The sequence below is a fragment of the Heteronotia binoei genome, chromosome 13 (assembly GCF_032191835.1).
Source record: "Heteronotia binoei isolate CCM8104 ecotype False Entrance Well chromosome 13, APGP_CSIRO_Hbin_v1, whole genome shotgun sequence".
Taxonomy (NCBI): Eukaryota; Metazoa; Chordata; class Lepidosauria; order Squamata; family Gekkonidae; genus Heteronotia; species Heteronotia binoei.
Window position 1 is genome coordinate 12,362,341 of NC_083235.1, and position 23,361 is coordinate 12,385,701.

At 49.5% G+C, this 23,361-nt stretch overlaps 1 protein-coding gene across 1 annotated transcript in view; it reads left to right on the forward strand.

The window, feature by feature from the left end:
- Positions 1-324: 324 nt before the first annotated feature.
- Positions 325-23,361, forward strand: part of KDM5C (lysine demethylase 5C) — a 32,399-nt gene continuing 9,362 nt past the window's right edge. The window contains exons 1-20 of the mRNA XM_060253259.1: positions 325-834; positions 4,458-4,535; positions 6,543-6,665; positions 6,912-7,082; positions 7,413-7,544; positions 9,166-9,234; positions 9,670-9,793; positions 9,879-10,060; positions 12,122-12,280; positions 13,996-14,115; positions 14,306-14,464; positions 14,608-14,789; positions 16,064-16,226; positions 16,346-16,465; positions 16,649-16,843; positions 17,662-17,843; positions 18,925-19,049; positions 20,011-20,158; positions 21,681-21,777; positions 21,933-22,291. Coding sequence (XP_060109242.1) covers positions 325-834; positions 4,458-4,535; positions 6,543-6,665; positions 6,912-7,082; positions 7,413-7,544; positions 9,166-9,234; positions 9,670-9,793; positions 9,879-10,060; positions 12,122-12,280; positions 13,996-14,115; positions 14,306-14,464; positions 14,608-14,789; positions 16,064-16,226; positions 16,346-16,465; positions 16,649-16,843; positions 17,662-17,843; positions 18,925-19,049; positions 20,011-20,158; positions 21,681-21,777; positions 21,933-22,291 — 3,398 coding nt within the window. The remainder of the gene's footprint in view (positions 835-4,457; positions 4,536-6,542; positions 6,666-6,911; positions 7,083-7,412; positions 7,545-9,165; positions 9,235-9,669; positions 9,794-9,878; positions 10,061-12,121; positions 12,281-13,995; positions 14,116-14,305; positions 14,465-14,607; positions 14,790-16,063; positions 16,227-16,345; positions 16,466-16,648; positions 16,844-17,661; positions 17,844-18,924; positions 19,050-20,010; positions 20,159-21,680; positions 21,778-21,932; positions 22,292-23,361) is intronic.

Here is a 23,361-nt window from a genome sequence, read left to right on the forward strand (position 1 = left end):
GACGCTTTGTTGTGGACGGAGAGCCTCTGTGTGTGGAGGAGATTGAGAAAGTCCAAGATGGCGGCGGCTGCTAGGCCGAGGGGACCCGGCAGGCCTTGAGCGCGGCTCGGGGAGGGGGGAAGGAGGACGAGCGCGGGGCGTCGGGCCCGGGGAGGCGGCGGCCAGGCCGGGAGCGGGCAGGGGAGGCCCGGGAGAGGGGAGGCCGAGGGGGACCGCACGGCTGAGGGGCCCGGCCATCTCCGCCCGCCAGGCCTGCGACTCGAGTGAGGGGGAGGGGCCGGGCATGGCCCCCTGAGGGGACCCCCGGGGGAGACGAGGCCGGGCATGGAGCCCCGAGAGGAGGCGGCGGCGGGCGAGCCGGGCGAAGGCGGCGACTGGGGGGAGAAGGGGGAGCCGGGCGAGTGGGGCGGCCGGGGCGAGAAGGGTCCTTCCCGAGGCCTGCGGGGCGCCGAGAACGCCGAGTGGGGGGGAGGGGAGCAGCAGCCGCCGCCTCCGCCCCGCGGCCCTTCCCGGGCTGCTGCTTCTTCCTCCTCCTCCAAGGCGCGAGGCGACAAGGCCGAGCCGGGCGGGGATGGAGCAGCGCCGCGGGGCCTGCGGGCGCTTCGCGAGGCGGACCGGGGCTCGTGGGGGGCCGAGGCGGGCGAGTGGGGGGAGCGCGGGCCGCCCTGGGCCGGGGACTCCGACCCCCCGTTGCCCCCCGAGGACTTCCTGCCGCCCCCCGAGTGCCCCGTCTTTGAGCCCAGCTGGGCCGAATTCAGCGACCCCCTGGGTTACATCGCCAAGATACGGCCCATCGCGGAGAAAAGTGGCATCTGCAAGATCCGCCCGCCTGCTGTAAGTATAGGGGTGGGGGCAGGGGGGACAGGAGTGGGGTGGTTTCCTGTTTTATAAGGAAGGATGGAGCTGGCATTGGTCAACGTGAGAGCCAGTTTGGTGTAGTGTTGAAGTGGGCGGACTCTTATCTGGGAGAACCGGGTTTGATTCCCCACTCCTGCACCTGCTGGAATGAGCTTGGGTCAGCCATAGCTCTCGGAGGACTTGTCCTTGAAAGGGCAGCTTCTATCAGAGCTCACGCAACCCCATCTTCCTCGCAGGGTTTGATTCCCCCACTCCTCCACTTGCAGCTGCTGGAATGGCCTTGGGTCAGCCATAGCTCTCGCAGGAGTTGTCCTTGAAAGGGCAGCTTCTGGGAGAACCCTCTCAGCCCCACCCACCCCATAGGGTTTGATTTCCCACTCCTCCACTTGCACCTGCTGGAATGGCCTTGGGTCAGCCAAAACTCTCACAGGAGTTGTCCATGAAAGGGCAGCTTCTGTCAGAGCTCTCTCATCCCCCACCCACCTCACAGGGTGTCTGTTGTGGGGGAAGAAGATATAGGAGATTGTGAGCCACTCTGAGATTCGGAGTGGAGGGCAGGATATAAATCCAGTATCATCATCATCTTAATTCATATCAAAGGCTTTAATTCACTTTTGGGTGATATGGATGCTCAAAATTGGTAATATCTTGCTGTAGGTAGCCATTGATGAGTTTTTTGGGTGGGGAAGCAGGTTCATCTTTCAGGTGGGACATGGAGTTGAGCTTTGACTGGGAAATGGGGAGCACAAACTCACATTAGTGGAGACGGTGGCGATGGTAAGTGAAACAGGTGGTGGGCAGGGATGCTCCATACCGGAAGAACATTATCAAGGGCAGCAGTGATTCATGGGAAGAGCTGAGTAGGCATGCCTGTAGGTACAGGGGGCCAGGCCCGTCCTTTCAACCCTCCCTCCAGCTGTATGGCCCCTCCATTGGAGGGTCCCCAATATGTCCCCTTTGCTCACCGCCACTCTGAACAAGTAGTAGTATTGCTGCTGTTTTTTTCACTTTTTTCCACTCCTCTTCCCTAACACAGCTTGCAGAGCAAAAGGGGGGGGGGGGAGTTAGCTTGTGAAACTCAAGGCAGCTTACCCTGCCTAGAGGACAGGGCCACTAAACAGGGTGACCCCCTGCCCTCCCAAAATAACAAATCCTGCTGTGGGCCCCATTAAACATGAAATCCTGCTTACAGCCCTGTGAGTAGGTGGTAGAAGGTATATGGTTTTGAGAGGCTCTTGCGGTAGGAGACACCTTAGGTCTATCACGGTGGGGATGTGTCTTACTTGTGACTGTGATTGAATGGCTGGAAAGAGGTATTGGAGGTAGCAATACCCAGCACACAGCTGTGGGCATTCCACTTGGGGCATAACCAAAGGTAAATGGCGTGATGTAGTTGGGTGTGATGCTGGAATGGACAGGAAATGCTGATTCCTTGCCTACACGCCACATGGGTAGGTACAGGCAAAATGTAGGAGTAGGCCTGATAAAAGACCTGAACTTCTAGTTTGACAGTTGAGACCCAGAGAGATTCTTGTGACTTTTATGGACTCATGGATTGGTTATACCCATGGGGGGTGGTAGGATGTAGCTGCTATTCTGAGGAAGCTGGTCTTTTTCTGGGTTGTAGGTCGGGTCAAGTCCTACAACAGTGCCACAGCCTATCATGTGCCACAGTCTATTAAAGATGCTCTTCCCTGCACCCTACTTTTTCTGCTGCTAAGCCTCATCTGTAAAGTACATTGGAACAACATCTCTGGTACTGCCAATGTGTCATTTCCCAAGAATGGGCTTTAAATTATATCCTTCCTTTCTCTCCCTCTCTGTTTTTGATGTGCTACTTACACTTATCCTGATGAGTTATTTTAATACAGGAAACCTCCAGCTGTCAAAGCAAATTCTAAAGCTGCGTCTTATGCCTGTTTGTTTTTTTTTAAATAATAACAACAGTGGCATGGCCAACATGGCTGCCAGTGGCAGAGCCTTTGTCTAGGAAGTAGCAGGAGAGGGTGGGGGTGGGAGGGGGAAGCCTGGAAGTATTAGATCAACTTTATTTCCCTAATAGAGTTTGAGGCTCACAACAGTTGAGGCTCACAACAGTTTGCCGGCCCAGACTGCAAGAGATGCTGAAACAGACTCAGGCACGACAGGAAGGGTCTCTCTCTAAACTCCAGCATCTCTTGCTCTCTGGTCCCATGAAAGCATTTGGGACAGAGTGCAGCTTTTCTTTCCTCTTCCCCTGTCTTCACTGAAGAGTCATTGTGATTTTCAAAAAAAAAAAACCAGTAGTGTTATCAGTGCCCATTCATCCCGTGAAGGGCTTTGTGTGAGAGAAGGGCCTGTTTTGTTAAATGTTATTTCCTCTGTAGGTTTCTGTACTGTAAACTTTGGCCCTGACTGTTGTTCTGGATATTCAGTACCTTTAGCTAAAGCCAGCAAACCCATAGCTCAGCTTAGTGGAGATTTAGGAACCTGTCTTTCTGCCGGTGCGATTGTGGACAGTGATACCTTGTTGGAGTAGTTGTTTTCTCTTTCTAATGTCTGGATTTTGGAAATTATTGGGATACACTATTTTATAAGTCCTTTCGCATTTAAAATATGCAACATTTAGGAGAACCTAAGGCATTGTTAATATCTCCTGTCGTCTCATTCGGTCTTCTCACTCAGAGGTTTTAATTCAGAAAAATAACTCAGTGTGATAAAGCACATCACAAAAGAGAAGTTAGGAATTTCCCAGTTTAACCTGCCTCCTTTTCTCAAACACTTTTGCCTAGTTTGCTGTGCTCTCGGAAACTAATAAAATATTTCTCTTAATTTCATTACTGTTACAAATGCAAGAAATGGTTATGTTCGTGCGACTTGTGGGAGAGGGAAGGAAATGTGCTTAAACCATCATTTTGACTCATTTTCAAAAAGCTTTTGTTAGGAGGCCTTGGATCTCCCTCCCCCTGGCCTTCCCTTGTCTTCCTGTCCTCAGCAACTAATGATGATAAGCAGTTGCCCCACCCTGGAAATGTCTGTGCCACAGCATCAGGAGAGCAGTTCTTGCCCATCCAGTGGCTTGAGGAAGGATATTTGCAGATTGGTTAAAGATGAACAGACTGTGTCCTGTGCTTCAGTTGGTCCGCCTGACCCTAGCAACGAAGGAGAAACACAGACAGAAAGATAGACACACATGCACAGAGGACACTGTACAGTGCATAATCTGTGTATGCTTCACTAGTGTGCATCCATGTGTAAACACAGGTCTATTTCAGATGTCAGCTCAGTGTGCGTCTAGGTTTCAAGAAAGTAAAACCAAGGGTCTTTTCCTGTTTGCCAAGGTTTTGTGTGTCAATATGTCTGACCTCTTCTTTTTAGTTTAATTTTTCAATTTATACCCTGCCCTATCCCGCAAGCGGGCTTAGAAATTTGAATTGAGATCATGTGAGGTTCTGCTTCTGGTTTTTATTTTTGGCCTCAGCACTTTATGTTAGAGCGCACACAGATGATGGGGCTGAGAGTGTTTCATATTCTTGCTGGGAATGGTTAGGGTGCTTTGTGTTGTGCATGCAGAGTGCGTTGTGATCCTAATCAATACTGCCCTTCTGCCTCTTCCCCAGGACTGGCAGCCTCCCTTTGCTGTGGAAGTGGATAACTTCCGGTTTACCCCACGGATACAGAGGCTCAATGAATTGGAGGTGAGATGTGATGATATTGGGTATATTTCTAAAAAAACTAAAGGGCTACTTCAAGCAGGTGGGTGGGGGAGTTCCAAAGCAAGAAGATGAGGGGGAACAGCAAAGCACGGGAACTGCATACCAAGCAAACCTGCAGTATTTTTGTGCAAAAAATTAAGCACAAATCTCAAACTTCTAAAAAATGGTTGGTAAATTTTCCTCAATCGGTTTGACACCGTAACTTGTCATCAGCAAACTGCGCCATCTTAAGACTGTATCAAGCTACAGTTAATGATCTGGACATCGAACAGTATTGAACCGTAGAATCAATTCCAGAAGCCAAGATGAATTGCTGTTTTTGGAGTACAGCTTATTAACTTCAGTGTGGTGCAGTGTTCAAACAGTCTAACCAATCAGTGGCAGCCTGATATGGCGTTATGAAGATAAACTGCTTATGGGGGATTACAGTATATGTGGCTTTGGAGCTGTTTTCGAATGCTCGCATTTAAGCTGCTGTTGTATGTAATATGACAGTACATTGGTGTATAATATTGTGAGGATTTGTCCTCATCTTCAGTTTACAGTTTGGGGTGTCCTGTAGCATTTGTGTTAAGTGCCATCAAGTCCCTTTCAGTTTATGGTGCCCCAATGAATTAATGACCTCCAAAGAGTCTTCTTGTGAGCAGCCTTGCTCAAGTCTTGTAAACGGAGGTTGTGGCTTCCTTTAATGAATCAGTCCATCTCCTATGTCAAAGCCCGTCTCTCTTGTGTATGTCAGTATTTTGCATATCCTGGGAGTTTGTTTTTATGGGCAACTAAGGAGACTCTAGTTCCACTAGAGCAGGGGTCCCCAACCCCTAGCAACCGGGCTGTGAGCTGTATAATTATTTCATTATATCAGCATTCCCTCTTAAGCTGAGTTAGTGTGAGCTAGCTCACAGTTTTTTAGCCTCTGGCTCATACATTTTTGTCTTGGCTCAGGAGAAATGGCCCCAGAACAAACTAATTTATGCAGTAGCTCACAACTTTTATGCCAGTAGCTCACAAAGTAGAATTTCTTTGCTCACAAGACTCCTCAGCTTACAGGGAGCATTGATTACAGTGTAATAATAGAAATGGAAGTGCACAATTGTATCATCCCGAAACCATCAAAAACCGCGCCCCCCCCCCCACACCCCGGTACGTGGAAAAACTGTCTTCCATGAAACCGGTCCCTGGTGCTAAAAAGGTTGCACTAGAGCAGGGGTGGCCAAACTGCAGCTCGGGAGCCACATGTGACTCTTTCGCACATATTGTGTGGCTCTCGAAGCCCCCACCGCTCTGCCCTGTTAGCCAGCTTGGAGAAGGCAATTCTCTCTTTAAATCACTTCTTCAAGCCAAGCCAGCCGGCAGCTTGGAGAAGGTATTTAAAGTTGCTTTCTTTCCACCACTCTCTTGCCTCAAACATCTGGTGTTTATTCTACGTGGCTCTGATGTTAAGGAAGTTTGGCCACCTTTGCACTAGAGAATGAGTGAATTTGTATAAGGCTAAGAAGAAGCTTGCTGTGGTTGTGAAAATGGGAGATTGACTGGGCTCTAAAGTTTGTTTTAAGAAAACAAACAACGTTGTAGTCTTGGCTATGAGTTTGAACAAAGGCGAAACTCTTTGAACTCGAGGATTGTTTTTCCTATGTAACTAGCCTGGAAGTTGGCAGTATCACTGACAAAGCTGTCAATTAAAATTGTGGTTCTTGAGTGAACCCTTCTGGTTGGAGTGCTCAAGCTAGATGGTGGGGGGGGGGTGAACAAGAGTGGAAGAGTTCTTCTCTGCCTTGCATCTGGTGCTTCAAAACTCAGGGCAAGTGCCAGTCCAGGTGTATGTGTACACTCTTTTATTTATGTCAAAATTGGCGGCATCTTGGCACCATGCAGGCATACCAAAAATGCGACAGTTGGTGGATGAAAGGTGCCATTTCTCGGAGTGATTCTTGTTAAATAAGCCATTGATTTGAGAGATATTCTGACTGTGGCTTGTATTCACGTTGCCAGGCACAGACCAGGGTGAAACTTAACTATCTGGACCAGATTGCAAAGTTTTGGGAGATCCAAGGCTCCTCACTGAAAATCCCCAACGTAGAGAGGCGAATCCTTGATTTGTACAGCCTGAGCAAAGTAAGTTGGAACAGAATTCCTCCCTGAGGGGGGCTAGTAGAACTAATTAGTTTCACGGCTAGGTGTCAGCAGGGGTAATTGGAAGGCCAAATCTGGGACTAGGTGAAATGTGGTTTATGATTTGGAGGTGGGTTTTGAGGCAGACCATGATGATACTAGCCCAGTGTATGGGAAAGTAGATTTGCTGTGACTGAGTGATACCCACAGAGTTTGGAAGGGTTGCTATTTCTCTGTTTCACGTTTCAGATCGTGATGGAGGAAGGTGGATACGAAGCCATCTGCAAAGATCGCCGGTGGGCACGAGTGGCCCAGCGCCTTTCCTATCCGTCGGGAAAGAACATTGGCTCTCTTCTTCGTTCCCACTATGAGCGCATCATTTACCCTTACGAAATGTACCAGTCGGGGGCCAACCTGGTGGTAAGTGGCAAGCTTACTGTGGGAGTGCCCTCATGAACGTTTCTCTTTTAGCTTCATTTTGTCTTCCATTTTCTCCTTTGGTGACTCTGGAGCCTGAAAGGGAAATCTCAGAGCTTTCTTGAGCTACCAGCTCCCTTGGCATTCTGGGAAGGCAGTTCTTGGCGGAGGGGATGGGATAGGATGCCCAAAGGTGCTGGGTCTTCTTTTGCAGTCATGGTTCCGCTGCTTCTCTGGCAGGGAGCCACACCTCGTTCCTCACTTTCTGGTTTCCGCTCGTGGCGAGTGCACTCAGGATGTTCACTCAGTTTTAACGCCGCTCTCTCCCAGCAGTGCAACACCCACCCATTTGACAACGAAGAGAAGGACAAGGAGTATAAGCCCCACAGCATCCCCTTGCGCCAGTCAGTGCAGCCCTCGAAGTTCAACAGCTATGGGCGCCGGGCCAAGCGTCTGCAGCAGGAGGTGAGTGAAACGTGCGTCTCTTGCTGTAATCACTGCTTTTGTTGTGACTTCCAGGACTATGGTGCACACACACCCCTCTCTGACTCTGCAAAAAGCCATATGTCTTTCCAGCCCTGCTTTAGTACGTCCCTCCCTCCCTCACAAAGCCATCTTGTCCTCATGAGCTTAGAAGGCCAGAGTTGTTTCGGCCTTTCCCCTGACCTCTCTGGAGCAAAGCACCCAGTGGCTGCAGAAGTGATTGGACTGAGATGGACCAGAGCCTGGAATTGTGGTATTCTACCCTTTCCGCCAAGTGGATTTTGCTTCGCCTTTTCTCCCTCTTACGCGATAACAGTTTATTTTGAGATCTTGTTGGTCAGTTTTGATTCTCTGAAAGCTTTTTTTGGGGGGGAAGGGGGGGTTTGTGGACAGTTGCGGTTATTAAAGGACACCAGAATTTAGCTATCTGTCTCTTGTAAGCTGAGGAAAAATAGAATATGGTGGTTATTCCATAGCACAAGTGGGGATTCAAATGTGGTCTCCTTGATCCTAGCCCAACAGCCTACTGTACCACTCTGGTGCTGTCTCTCTGATGTCTCAGCATATGTAGTAAGAGCTTAATCTCCTGGGTTCTGTTTGTGGGTCTGTATCAGAAGAAATCACTCATTAACAGCAGATCTGTTCTAATCTTTCCCTTCCAGAGGTCCCTGCACCTCTTCCACTTGGGTCATACCTGCTCCTTAAGAGTGAGGGCGCTTAGGAGCTCCTTCTCAATTGTTTGTCCCCCCCCCCCCCCCCAATGGTTTTTTACTTCTAAGTGGCACAATAGGTTCTCTTTTCCTTCCTGAAAGCTTAGTAAGGGAAGAAGGGAGCTAGGCCCACACCTCCAAGTGAAGGTAACGGCTCAGTGCTCCTCGCAGAACCAGCGTGGTTAAGAGTGACGGACTCTAATCTGGAGAACAAGGTTGATTCTCCATCCCTCCACCACATGGAGCCTGCTGGGTGACCTTGGGCCAGTCACCGTTCTCTCAGAGCTCTTGTCAGCCTCACCTACCTCACAAGGTGCCTGTTGTGGAGAGAGGAAAGGAAGGAGATTGTGAGCTGCTTTGTGACTTTTTCGGGTAGGGACAAGCGGGGTATAAAAACCAGCTCACCTTCTTTGTCCTTGACATTCATTAGTCTCCAGCTATTACTCTTTCTGGATTAAACTGCAATGGGTTGGAATCCCCACTTTGCTTGTATATATTCACTGTAGAAAGGGGGACATCCCTCCCCTCCCAAATCCAGCTTTCCCCCTTTTATCACATATGTGTTCAAAATGGCAGTATGCTTTAAAGATGTTTTAGTACCACTTAAGCCCTATGCTCTCTGAAAAGTAGGATCCGGAATGATTTCCTAGTTCCTCCCATGAGGTCTTCCCAAGCAGGCTACATTTCCCCCAGTTAACAGAGTTCCCCAGCTATCGGCTTTTTAGTGACTTTCATTTCTAGATGTGGACTCAGAAGGAGTAGCGTTTGTCTCCTTCAGTGTGATCCAACAATGCCTCCCCCGTTTTGTGCCTCACGTTGACACCTTGGCTGCAGTTGTTGGGAGTCCAGCTGTTGACCCCCTGCTCCCCGCGCATTTTGTCGTCCTCCTACAGGAAGCCGAATCGTGTCCTGAATCTGTCAGCGCCCCACCTCTGTTACCTGAGCAGGCGCCTCGAGCATGGGTACTGTTCCTGTTCTGTCCGTCCCTCCTGCCTCTGTCTCTCTTTGCTCTGTTTACTCACCCTGCTTCGTGGCTGGAAGTCCAGGGGGGGCCACACGACAAAAGGGAGCTGCGGCTTGAGGCAACTCAGTCTCCTAACTTAACCCTGCTTCACTTTGCTTCTGTTTGCAGTGCATTCTGGGCATGTCTCACAGTTGAGATGTATCTAGCTAGGAGCTCTGTTCCACAACGAGAACAATTTCCTTTCCTAAGACCTGAGCTGACGCTATCCTGGCATTTATCGCCTGCCTTTGTAAAACAGTTTTCTCCTCTTCTTCTCACGCCCGACTACGTAGTTGCTGTTGCTTTCCTTTGCGACTGTTTTGTCATGGGTCTCGGCAGCACGCTTTAGCAGCCGACAGCTTCACATCGGTTTCCAATTCTGTCCTCCTTCTAGCCAGAGCCGACAGAAGAAGACATCGAAAAGAACCCGGAGCTGAAGAAGCTGCAGATCTACGGCGCTGGCCCCAAAATGATGGGCTTGGGACTTGTGGCCAAAGACAAGAATATGCGCAAAAAAGGTAGGAATGGGAATCCAGTCGCGCAGTTAGGATCCTAGAGGAATAGGAGCCCTCGACATCACGACCTCCATTCTCTCCGCCGCAGACAAGGAGATGCCGGAGTGTCCTCCTACGGTCATCGTGAAAGAGGAGGCCCCCGTTCCTGAGACGAAGCTGGAGCCTATCTCTCCCCGCGGCTATGCAAGTATGAAGGAGGAGCTGAGGCACAGCCCGGAGCCTTGCACCAAGATGACGATGCGCCTGCGTCGCAACCACAACACTCAGTTTGTAAGTTAAATCCACCCCCCCTCCTCGGTTGAGTGGGTCCTTACTGCGCGCCCTCTGCACTTTGTTTTATTTCCCTTTATTTGCTTAAAGTATTTATTAGCTGCCTTTCTTCCATAAAGGCTTCACGGTGGTTTGCAAAGTGGAGTAGTATACCTAAAATACATTAAAAACAAAATGTTAAATCAAGCTCAGGGCTCCTAGTAAACCAGATGTGGTCCTAAAGAGAACTGTCTTCAGCTGCCTCCTGAAGGTGGAAAGTGAGGGGACCAGACACATCTTCCTGGGGAGGCTGTTGCATGAACTTTGGGCTGTCACTGAAAAAAGCCCTCTCTCATATGCCCATCAAACAAGCGTCTTTGTTTGTTTGAGGGCCTCTTTCTGTGATCTTAATTCCCTGGTGGGAATCTGTGGCTCAGTGGTAGAGCATCTGCTTGGTAAGCAGAAGGTTCCAGGTTCAATCCAGCTAAAAAGGGTCTTGGCAAATAGGCATGAAAAACCTCAGCTTGAGACTCTAGAGAGCTGTTGCCAGTCTGAGTAGACAATACTGACTTTGATGGACCGAGGGTCTGATTCAGTAGAAGGCAGCTTCATATGTGGGGGAAGACAGTTCTTCAGATACTTGAAGGGCTGTCATATAGAGGATGGTGGTGCAGGGTGGCTTTATTTGGTCCAGAAGGACAAGAACCAACAGGTTACAATTAAACTGGAAGAATTTCCGACAAAACATTAGGAAGAACTTCCTGTCAGAGTGGTTCCTCAGTGGAACAGGCTTCCTTGGGATGTGGTGAAGCCCTCCTTTGGAGGTTTTTAAGCATAGGCTAAATAGCCATCTGACAGCAGTGCTGATTGTGTGAACTGAGGTAGATAATGAGAAGGAGGGCAGGAAGGGTTAGTTCTCTTGGCCCTTTCTTACACGCCACTTTGGGGTAAGGCAGCGTTTTTTTCCCAGGCCAGTTTTGCCAGGGATCCTGGAGGAGTTTTGGGGGGTTTTGGCCATCTTCTGGCTGTGGAGCAAGCCTCACCGGAAGTGTGTGCAGGGAGGCGTTTGTGAATTTCCTGCATTGTGCAGAGGGTTGGACTAGATGACCCTTCCAACTCTCCGATTCGGATCTCTTAGTCCCAACCAGTGTAAAGCTTTCAAGGCTGTTCTGCCTCAGCTAACTAATTCCTTGAGCAGGCACTGAACTGAAGCTGGCATATCTGCCAAAGTTCTCGAGCTCCTCTATTTTTTCCCCCCCCATATTGGTGATACATCCACATTGCTAAATACTGGGGAATTGCTGCAGATATTGCTCATGCTCCTCTGCCTGCTGGAGTGAAGAGGGATTGATGTGTCCCTGTGGCTCTGCGGTTTCCTCTTCCTTTGAAGGACCCAGTGCCAGCAGCTGTCCAAGAAGGAGCACTGACTGCAGATGTATTAGACTAGGTGTGTCAGACATGTAGTCCAGGGGCCAAATCAGGCCCCCAGAGGGCTATTATGAGGCCCCCGAGCAACTGGCTGCCAGCTGCTTCCTTCTCCCTCTCTCAATTCCTTCTGCATAACAGCTTGCTTTGCAAGACTTGCTCAATTGCACAGGATCTACAGAGCAAAGCCTCTATTTTCTTCATTGGCTGAGGCTCCTCCCTTGGGGAGGAAGGGGGGGAGGAATAGTTTGCTTTGCCAGGCTCTCTCAATTGCGCAGCAGAGCTGCTGGGCCAATCATCTCTTCCTTCTGTTGACTGAGGCTCCTCCCTCTCAGTCCACCGGGGAAGGCAGGAAAGAGCCAGAGAGCTTCCTTTGCCCAGTTCCCTGGATCCCGTGGGAGAAATACAAAGAAAGTATCTTTAAGACCAATAAGTGGTAATGTTTTAAGAATGTTTGAAGTTTTTTAAAGTATATATTTGTGTTTGTTTGTGTTCTTTATAAAATTTGTATCTCTGCTACCTAATCTTAAATACATGCATGGCCCAGCCCAACAAGGTCTAATTTATGTCAGACAGCTTTCATAACAAATGAGTTTGACACTCCTGTATAAGACAATCATAATTGTCATTTAGTGATTCTGAGATTTGGTCTTCCAGATTGAGTCTTACGTTTGTCGGATCTGCGCGCGGGGGGACGAGGATGACAAGCTGCTGCTGTGCGACGGCTGCGATGACAACTACCACATCTTCTGCCTCTTGCCACCCTTGCCCGAGATCCCCAAAGGCGTCTGGAGGTGTCCCAAATGTGTCATGGCGGTAAGAGGGCCCATGCCTCTGGCAGTACGTTGGCATTCCTTGCCTGGCTAGGTCCATAGGTTTTGCCCTGTGGTTAGACACCGGGATTCTCAATCAACAAAGGTAGAAGAGAACACGGTGTGCAGAGTATTGCGCAAACATAAAAACACCCGTGTAAAGATCAATTAATGCAAACTTCCTTTACGAAATAAAATATCAATGAAATGTAAATCAGTAAAGTTCCTGGCAAAACTCAATCATATTGATTGTGTGTTTCTTAAATTATTTCAGCAACAATGTAAGTCAGTAAATACAAAATATAAATGATGTTAGAGAGGCAGGTAAGTTTACCTGATCTGAGAATGATTTTAGGGGAGTGTCTTTTTCTGGAGTTTTGAAGTCACAGGTCATTGTGGTTGATTTGTTAGGAGTGGAAAAGTGGCTACTGTCATCAACCACTTTTCTTTACTTTTCTTTACCTTCTTGGGAAGTAACATACTCCATTGACTGAGACATTGTATTTCGTGGATCTTTGATGCTTACCTGTTTCTCTAATGTTACTGATATTTTTATTTATTGAGTTGCATTGTTTTGTGTTTCGAAGGTTTTTATTTGATTTTTAAAGACAGAGAAATAAAAAAGAAATATATAGAAAATTCAAAATAACAAAGTATAAGTAGATAAAGATCCCCCCTCTACATTTACAATTTCAAAGCAATTCATACAAACACTAGCAATTCATTCAATTCTTATAACATTACAAGTCCTCTCTTCTGACTCTTTAATTTTTCTTAAACAGTTTGAAGGACCTTCTCTCCCCACATGTTCCCCAGAGAGCACTGAGGTCGGGAACACAAAACCTCCTCACTATCCCTGGGCCAAAAGAAGCCCGCTTGAAATCCACCAGAGAAAGGGCCTTCTCCGTTATGGCCCCTACATGGTGGAACCAGCTGCCGGAGGAGGTGAGGGCCCTGCGGGACCTTGTTCAGTTCCGCAGGGCCTGTAAGACGACCCTCTTCCGGTTAGCCTACACCTAGCTAAGATGAGAACTCAATGTAGCTTACCAGATGTCTGTTTTATATGTAACTGGAATGTTTATTGGTTTTAAGGTTTTAACTGTTTTAAATATTTAATTGCCTATATTTAAAAGTGTTTAATTTTATGTTGACCAATTTTTGGAAGCCGCCCTGAGCCACTTTTGGGAAGGGCGGGATATAAATCCTAAATAAATAAATAAAAAAATAATTCCGTTACTATAATAGTTATATTGCATTGTTGATGACCTCATTTAAGGAGTACACAGTACTATTGAGGATTGTCAGAAATTTTATTGAAATGTTTACGGTATGTTGGGATTCTCCCAATCAGACATCTTAAGAAGGCTAACACAAGGCTGATGATAATTGTCCAGCAATTCTTTGTCCCTGGACTCTCCTGCTTAAGAGCTAGTTTGGTGTAGCGGTTAAGTGCGTGGACTCTTATCTGGGAGAACCAGGTTTGATTCCCCACTTCTCCACTTGCATCTGCTGGAATGGCCTTGGGTCAGCCGTGACTCTCGCAGAGCTGTCCTTGAAAGGGCAGCTTCCAGGAGAGCTCTCTCAACCCCACCCACTTCACAGGGTGTCTGTTGTGGGGGAGGAAGATAAAGGAGATTGTGAGCCACTCTGAGATTCGGAGTGGAGGGTGGGATACAAATCCAATATCTTCTTAATTTCCCCTTCCTCGATTCCTCGCAGGAATGCAAGCGGCCCCCGGAGGCTTTTGGCTTTGAGCAGGCCACTCGGGAGTACACGCTGCAGAGCTTTGGAGAGATGGCCGATTCCTTCAAGGCCGACTACTTCAACATGCCTGTACATGTGAGTTCTGGTCCTGGGCCAGTGATACTTTCTAGGAAGGGAACGGCCCGCCAGGTGCCGAAAGCAAGGGAGAACCTGTAGCCGCTTCTCCGACCCCAATGCATGGCTTTGCCCCACAGCTGCCAGCTCTTGTGAATTTCTACATTGTAACCTCCCTCATCCCACCTCTCTCCTTTGCCCTATTCTCCAGATGGTGCCAACGGAATTTGTGGAAAAGGAGTTCTGGCGCTTGGTGAACAGCATAGAAGAGGACGTGACAGTGGAGTACGGGGCCGACATCCATTCCAAGGAGTTTGGAAGCGGCTTCCCCATCAACGACGGCAAGAGGAAGCTCTCCCCCGAGGAGGAGGTGCGTTATGCCCTTGCAGGACAGACAGCCGGCGCCCTCCATCCTAAATGATTTGAAGCCTCTTCTCCTGCACACTTCCTCTTGAGGCTCAGTCTGCATCCCTGGCTGTGCCATCTGACTCAGCCCAGTCCTTGTAATTGCAGGAATATGCGGCCAGCGGCTGGAACCTCAACGTGATGCCCGTGCTGAAGCAGTCGGTGTTGTGCCACATCAACGCCGACATCTCAGGCATGAAGGTGCCCTGGCTTTACGTGGGCATGGTCTTCTCTGCTTTCTGCTGGCACATCGAAGATCATTGGAGTTACTCCATTAACTACCTCCATTGGTGAGCTGTCTGGGGGCATGGGATGCGTGTGTAGGGGGGTGGGCGGAGAAGCAGGGCTGCCTTGTCTAGGCTTCCTGAGCCAAAAATCTGCCCCCAGAATACCTTACCTGGTATTTTTCTGGGTTAGCATCCTAGTTTTCAGGCATTACTAGGTAGATCTGATATGGATATATTCTGGCATTACTAGGTAGATCTGAAAACAGTGGCGAGGCAAGAACCAGTTTGGTGTAGTGGTTAACTGTGCGGACTCTTATCTGGGAGAACCAGGTTTGTTTCCCCACTCCTCCACTTGCACCTTCAGGAGTTGTCCTTGAAAGGGCGGCTTCTGGAAGAGCTCTCTCAGCCCCACCCACCTCACAGGGTTTGATTCCCCACTCCTCCACTTGCAGCTGCTGGAATGGCTTTGGGTCAGCCATAGCTATCGCAGGAGTTGTCCTTGAAAGGGCAGCTGCTGTGAGAGCCCTCTCAGCCCCACCCACCTGACAGGGTGTCTGTTGTGGGGGGAGAAGATATAGGAGATTGTATGCTGCTCTTAGACTCTGATTCAGAGAGAAGGGCGAGATATAAATCTGCAGTCGTTATCTTCAAGGCTGGGCTTCACAGACCGGTGTGGGGGTTAATAGTGTTGGACAAGGATCCAGGAGACCTAGGTTCAAATTCTCACTGGTTGCTGTGGAAACTGTCAGGTGGACCAGTCACATTCTCTCATCCTAACCTACTTCACAGGGTTGTGAGGTAGAATGGAGGCAGATTAAAACATGGAATTCACTGCCAGAGTATGTAGTGATAGCTACAGGAATAGGGGTTTTTAAAAGGGGGTTAGATAGACCTCTTCCTATAAATCTGTCAGAGCTTACTAGCCATGGTGACTAAAGGGAACCTGAACATTCAGTGGCAGTCAGCCTCTGAATCCCAGTGCTGGAAAACATTATCAGTGGAAGGCCTTGGCCTGTATGCCCTGTTGTTAGCCCTCTAGAGGAACTGGCTGGCTGGCCACTGTGTGAGACAGGATGCTGGACTAGATGGACCACTGGTCTAACCCAGCAGGGCTCTTTTGGGGCTCTCATTGTGAGTGAGTAAAGTCCTTAACTATTTTGCTAAATCCATAAGATAGAAGATTTCACAGGACTTTTTTCATTTGAAAAAACTGAAGAGGGAAAGAAAAACAGGTGGAAGGTTGGAATTTGCTGTTCTTTTTTTTGGGGGGGGGGGAGGTGTCTAATTTTTTCCAGGCTTCCACATCTTTACATCTGACTCATATTTCTGCTTCTCAGGGGCGAGCCCAAGACCTGGTATGGGGTCCCATCCTTTGCGGCCGAACATCTGGAAGACGTCATGAAGAAACTAACCCCCGAACTGTTTGAGAGCCAGCCAGACTTGTTGCACCAGTTAGTGACGCTCATGAATCCCAACACGCTTATGGCTCACGGAGTCCCAGTGAGTAGTTCCACTTCCTTTCCCCGCCCTTTTATCCATCCATCAAGAGCTGTGTTCCCGCCCTTAAATCTGTCCGTCATGGATCCGGCTGTCCCCGTCACATCTTCCTCCTCCTGCAGGTGGTCCGGACCAATCAGTGCGCCGGAGAGTTTGTCATCACCTTCCCTAGAGCCTATCACAGCGGTTTCAACCAGGGCTACAACTTTGCAGAAGCCGTCAACTTCTGCACTGCGGATTGGGTGAGTAGAGAATCAGCCGGCACATGCACACCTTCTGTTGCCATGAGCTACTGGACAGGAGTGAGCATAAGCTCGGGCTGTGGTGTGTGTCATTGAGGTGCGCACACCCCTGAGACACTTCTGCTGTCCGTGGGAGCCCGAGTCCTTTGCCGGTTGCTTACCAGCCCTCCTCCTCCATTTCAGTTGCCAGCTGGTCGCCAGTGCATCGAACACTACCGCCGTCTCCGCCGCTACTGCGTCTTCTCGCATGAGGAGCTTATCTGCAAGATGGCCGCCTGCCCTGAGAAGCTGGACTTGAACTTGGCAGCTGCTGTGCATAAGGAGATGTTCATCTTGGTGCAAGAGGAGCGCAAACTGCGGAAGGCTCTCCTTGACAAGGTGGGGGGTGGAGGCGTGAGCGGATGTCCGCACGTATTTCCCTTTGGAAACCTAATCCTTTCTTATTCCGACTCAAAGTGAGTCGGAAAATGGAAGTGTGCACAACGGTGCTGCTGTTCGCCGGCATCCAGTGGCATGGTTGACTGTCCATGTAGAAAGGTCCTGTGCTCATGACTCCTCTGGAAGGGCCCTGCAGTCTCCTGGACAGCTTCGGGTTAACTGTTAAATGATCAGAGAGGTGCCTGATCAATTAAGATGCACAGGATTACACATTGGATTGAGAAGGTAGAGAAAGGATTTTTCTCCCTTTCTCACAATACAAGAACTCGTGGGTGCTTAGTGAAATTGCTGAGTAGGCGAGTTAGAATAGATAAAAGGAGGTCCTTCTTCACTCAAAGGGGGATTAACACATGGAATTCACTGCTACAGAAGGTGGCGGCAGCTACGAGCATAGCCAGCTTCAAGAGGGGATTGGATAAAGTTATGGAGCAGAGGTCCATCAGTGGCTATTAGCCACAGGGTATAGATGGAACACTCTGTCTGGGGCAGTGATGCTCTGTATTCTTGGTGCTGGGTGGGGGAACAGTGGGAGGGCTTCTAGTGTCCCGGCTCCACTGATGGACCTCCTGATGGCACCTGGGTTTTTTGGCTACCGTGTGACACAGTGTGGGACTTGATAAGCCATTGGTGTAATCCAGCATGGCTTCTCTTACGTTCTTATTTGCCAGCCAGCCAACTGAGAGGGCACAGACCAGTTTTGGGCTTGCTACAGGTGGCCCAGTGGCTGATCTGCATTCTCACTTTTCCTTCTGTCCCAGGGTATCACGGAGGCGGAGCGGGAGGCCTTTGAGCTGCTCCCGGATGACGAGCGCCAGTGCGACAAATGCAAGACAACCTGCTTCCTCTCCGCGCTGGCCTGCTACGATTGCCCGGATTGCCTCGTCTGCCTCTACCACATCGACGACCTGTGCAAGTGCCCCAGCAGCAGGCAGTATCTCAGGTGGGAGGGAAGGGGGGGGCTCTACCTGCTTCTTGATCTGTGCTTGTAAAGAGTTGGCTGACTGATTCTCCCTTCTCTGGAGGAAAGGGCAGGGAAGAACGTTGGCTGGAGAACATTGAAATCCGCACGTCTACATGACTTCTGAGAATTTTGTCTGGTCTCTTATGTCTTTCAAGACTGCGGTTTTGACAGTGCCCCTTGAGAGTGGTTGACTTGTTTTTAAACTGGGGTGGGGGTCCTGTTAGTGCCAAGTGTGGGTCTGAGCTGTCCTGTTTGTCTTCTAAAAATGTCAGTATTGAATTAAGTGTGTCCTCCTGCTTCCCATCCCCCTAGTAAATGCTAAACTGAGAGATTTAGAAAGGAGCTCTGGGAACGCTATAGCAGGGGTGTCAAACTGACTTGTTATGAGGGCCATAAATGAGACCTTGTTGGGCCGGGCCATGTCAAACTGGGCCATGTGTGTACCTATTAGGTAGCTGAGATATAAACTTTATAAAGGACACAAACACTAAAGATTTTTTCTGAAACTTAAACATGCTTAAAACATTAGCACTCGTTGGTCTTAAAGGCGCTTTCTTTGTATTCCTCCCATGGGATCCAGGGAACTGGGCAAAGGAAGCTCTGGCTCTTTTTTTTCCTTCTCCAGGGTAATGAGGAGGGGGAGGAGCCTCAGACAATGGAAGGAAGAGAGGCTTGGCTCAGTAGCTCTGCTGTGCAATTGTAGCTCACGACTTTAATCCCAGTAGCTCACAAAGTAAAATTTTTACTCACAAGACCCTACAGCTTAGAGGGAACACTACTTCCAACTGATTTTTTTTTTAAAAGTGAGTTACAGACTTCCAGCCTACGTTTTAGTTGCGCCCCAGAGTCAGAGAAATTTTTCCCTCAGTTAAGTTACAAAGGGTTTGGATGCATCTGTGTTCAGAACTACTGCTGCTGTTTTAAAGATGGGGCATAACTTTACGAGAGGTCTGTCGTTCAGCGACAAGGTTTTCCGAGTGGACGTTGGAGTCCAGCAGACGGGCTTCTGCAACGATGAGATGAGACTAACTCTCCTTTGCCTTGCATCCCCACTCTGAAGGTATCGGTACACCCTGGACGAACTCCCAACCATGTTACACAAGTTGAAAGTTCGAGCGGAGTGCTTCGATACATGGGCTAACAAGGTCCGGATTGCTCTGGAAGTCGAAGATGGACGCAAGAGAAGTAAGTCGCCTGAGCTGATCCCTTTTTACGGCACCGGCATGTCCCAAAGTTTGGCTTAGTTTCTGGTGTGGCCTGAGTGGGAAGAACGCCATGTTCCCTCAAGGCCCTCCACTTTCTGTCTCCGCAATAACAAGCACGGTGTGAGCAGAAACTCCCCCTATCTGTCAGTGTTGGACTTCCTTTTTGTAAAATGGAATATACCCTTGCAGAGAAGGTTAATGGGGGTGGGGAGGAGGCAGTGTGGAAACTGAAATACTGCTGGGACCGGTCAGGGGAAACGGGGAGACAGCACAGTCAGATGGCAGGTTTAGTAATTTCTATGAACATATGAAGCTGCCTTCTACTGAATCAGACCCTCGGTCCATCAAAGTCGGTATTGTCTACTCAGAATGGCAGCGGCTCTCCAGGGTCTTGAACTGAGGTTTTTCACACCTACTTGTCTGGACCCTTTTTAGTTGGAGATTGAACCTGGGACCTTCTGCTTACCAAGCAGATGCTCTACCGCTGAGCCACTGTCCCTCCCCCGTTCTCCAGGGTTTCCAGCTGAGGTTTTTCATGCCTACTTGCCTGGACCCTTTTTTTTTAGTTGGAGATCCCAGGGATTGAACCTGGGACCTTCTGCTTACCAAGCAGATGCTCTGCCGCTGAACCACTGTCCCTCCCCTGCTCTCCAGGGTTTCCAGCTGAGGTTTTTCATGCCTACTTGCCTGGACCCTTTTTTTTTAGTTGGAGATCCCAGGGATTGAACCTGGGACCTTCTGCTTACCAAGCAGATGCTCTACCGCTGAGCCAACGTCCCTCGCAACTTATTTCCATACAGCGAGGGAGTGAGTCCCACACCTTGCTGAAGCCTTGCTGCAGCTCTTGACCCCCGTCCTCTTTGCCTGCTAACTCTGCCAGGGCATGAGGCTAAGGTGGGAATTGGTGCTGAAGCCCCACTGAGTTATCTGGTCCTTTGCAGCCTTGGAAGAGCTGCGTGCCTTGGAGTCAGAGGCGCGAGAGAGGAAGTTCCCCGAGAACGAGCTGCTCCACCGGCTCAAGTGCTGCCTGAGTGAAGCTGAGAAGTGTGTGTCGGAGGCCCTGGGCCTGTTAAGCAGCCAAGAAACCGGGTGAGTGGAGGCACTGCTCTACAGGTAACAATTCTGTCCCAGAGAACAGTGTTGGCAGGCAAGTATGCCCCTCCGTTCAGTGGCCCTCCGTCCAGTGGGGCTGAGGAACAGCCCTTTTCTATGCATCCCACTCCACTGAGCAGTTCTGTTGCAGAAAGCCTTGGCAGTGCTCCAGAAGTACTATGCCAAGAGTCTGCATGTATATCTTTTTTGGGAGGTTCTGGAGGATGGTGTCATGTTCGCCAGGCCACTAAGAACATAAGAGAAGCCATGTTGGGTCAGGCCAATGGCCCATCCAATCCAACACTCTGTGTCACACAGTGGCCAAAAAACCCAGGTGCCATCAGGAGGTCCACCAGTGGGGCTAGAAGCCCTCCAACTGTGCCCCCCTCCCCCAAGCACCAAGAATACAGAGCATCACTGCCTCAGACAGAGAGTTCCAAGAATAGGCTGCGGCTAATAGCCGGTATGCTTATCTAATCCCCTCTTGAAGCTGTCTATGCTTGTAGCCACCGCCACCTCCTGTGACAGTGAATTCCAAGTGTTAATCACCCTTTGGGTGAAGAAATATTTCCTTTTATTAGTTCTAACCTGACTGCTCAGCAATTTCATTGAATGCCCACGAGTTCTCTTATTGTGAGGAAGGAAGGAAGGAAGGAAGGAAGGAACTTCTTTCTCTGCCTTCTCTGTCCCATGCATAATCTTGTAAACCTCTATCCTGTCACCCTGCAATCGATGTTTCTCCAAGCTAAAGAGCCCCAAGCGTTTTAACCTTTCTTCATAGGGAAAGTGTTCCAACCCTTGAATCATTCTAGTTGCCCTTTTCTGCACTTTTTCTAATGCTATAATATCTTTTTTGAGGTGCGGTGACCAGAATTGTACACAGTACTCCAAATGAGGCCGCACCATCGATTTATTTTAGGGGCATTATGATACTGGCTGATTTGTTTTGTTCCCTTCCTAATAATTCCCAGCATGGCGTTGGCCTATTTTATTGCAATCGCACACTGTCTTGACATTTTCAGTGAGTCAGTTGCACCTTTAAGACCAACAGTTTTATCTAGAACATAAGCTTTCGTGTGCTCTAAGCACACTTCATCAGATGAGGAATCTGGCACAGAATAGTAAAATTATCTGGTAGGCAGTGGTTTAGAATGTAAAATGGTACAAGTATAAGATCCAGTGTTACTATTCTGTCATTGGATCTTAAATCTGTACCAATTTACATCCTGAGCCATTGCCTGCCAGCTATGTGTGGCTCTGCTCACTGTGCCGGATTCCTCGTCTGATGAAGTGTGCTTAGAGCACACGAAAGCTTACGTCCTGAATAAAACTAAGTTGGTCTTAAAGGTGCAATCGACTCCTATTTTGTTCTAATACTTCAGACCAACACGGCTGCCTGCTTGGATCCATTTTCAGTGAGTTTTCTACCATGACCCCAAGATCTCTCTCTTGGTCAGTCTGCCAGTTCATACTAAAAGACACCTCTCCCCCCCTCCCCTTCTCTTACTTGCTTTTCCAGGGAAGCGGCAGTCCATATGACGGTGGAGGAACTGCGTGTCTTCCTGGAGCAAATGAGCAACCTGCCCTGCGTCATGCACCAGATCGAGGAAGTCCAGGTAGTCAAAGCAAAGCCGTAAGGCAGCCTCCCAGCTAGAGAGACCCGAACTGTCGGTTGGGAGCGCTGAACCGGACTCTAGCCGGGACAGTTCCGCCGCGAAATGCTGTCCGCGAAGCCGGGCGTGGCTCGGCCTTGACACGTGTCCCCTCCTAGGGCGTGCTGGAGAAAGTGGAGGCCTTCCAAGCAGACGTCCAGGAGGCCCTGCAGGATCTGCCCGGCAACTCCCCGGAGCTTCACAAGCTGCTGGCCCAGGGAACACGGCTCGGGGTGGAAGTGCCCGAGATGGAGCTGCTGGAGAGGCAGGTGCAGCAGGCGGTCTGGCTGGAGGAGGTGAAGCAGACGCTGCGCTCCCCCCAGGAGAAAGTTGCCCTCTCCGTCATGCGGGCCCTCATCACCTCGGGCCGTGGGGTGGCCCCCAGTCCCGCCGTGGACAAGGCCATGGCTGAGCTGCAGGAGCTGCTGACCATCGCCGAGCGCTGGGAGGAGAAGGCCCAGATGTGCTTGGAAGCACGGTGAGGCTCGGGTCCGGTTAGGGTTGCCGAGTCCAATTCGAGAAATATCTGGAGACTTTGGGGGGTGGAGCCAGGAGACTTTGGGAGTGGAGCCAGGTTGTGACAAGCATCATGGAACTCCAAAGGGAGTTCTGGCCACCATTTAAAGAGACCACATGCCTTTTAAATGCCTCTCCGCCATTGGAAATAATGAAGGAGAGGGGCACCTTCTTTGGGGGCGCATAGAATTGGACCCCCTAGTGCAATCAGTCTCCACAGAGAATAATGGAGTGCCCAGCAGACATTTCCCTCTCCCCTCCCCTGCTTTCTGATAACCCTGAAGCGGGGGGAGGGCCTCCAAACCGGGGATCCCCTGCCCCCACCTGGGGATTCAGTGTTAATGGGAAGAATCACGGAGAGGTTGAGAGCAGGAAAACACCGTGACACAATAACGAATCCAGTGAATACCAAATACAACAGATTTTACAAATTTTGAAATAAAGTGATATAAAGCACCGCATACATATAATATATCACCCCTGTGCAAGCACCAGTCATTTCCGACTCTGGGGTGACGTTGCTTTCACAACGTTTTCACGGCAGACTTTTTACGGGGTGGTTTGCCATTGCCTTCCCCAGTCATCTGCACTTCCCCCCAGCAAGCTGGGTACTCATTTTACTGACCTCTGAAGGATGGAAGGCTGAGTCAACCTCGAGCCGGCTACCTGAAAACCCAGCTTCCGCCGGGGATCAAACTCAGGTCGTGAGCAGAGCTTAGGGCTGCAGTACTGCAGCTTTAACACTCTGCGCCACAGGGCTCTTAATCCTATATCATAGGGTGAGATAATTCATAACAAACTTAGCACGTATAAAACCTTATTTGAAAATTGATTCAGTCAATAAAGTGCTAAGTGCAAAAAAGTGCTTGCATATTGAAGTGCCATTGCTTAATTCCAAAGTCCATTTTCAGAAGACTCCACAAAATCCACCTCTAATGACGGAGCCCGGAGCCGGCTGGTGGTTTGCTGTGCAAAGTCCTTCCAAACCTTTCACATCATGAGAGTAAACAGGAACTCATACAAGTACAAACA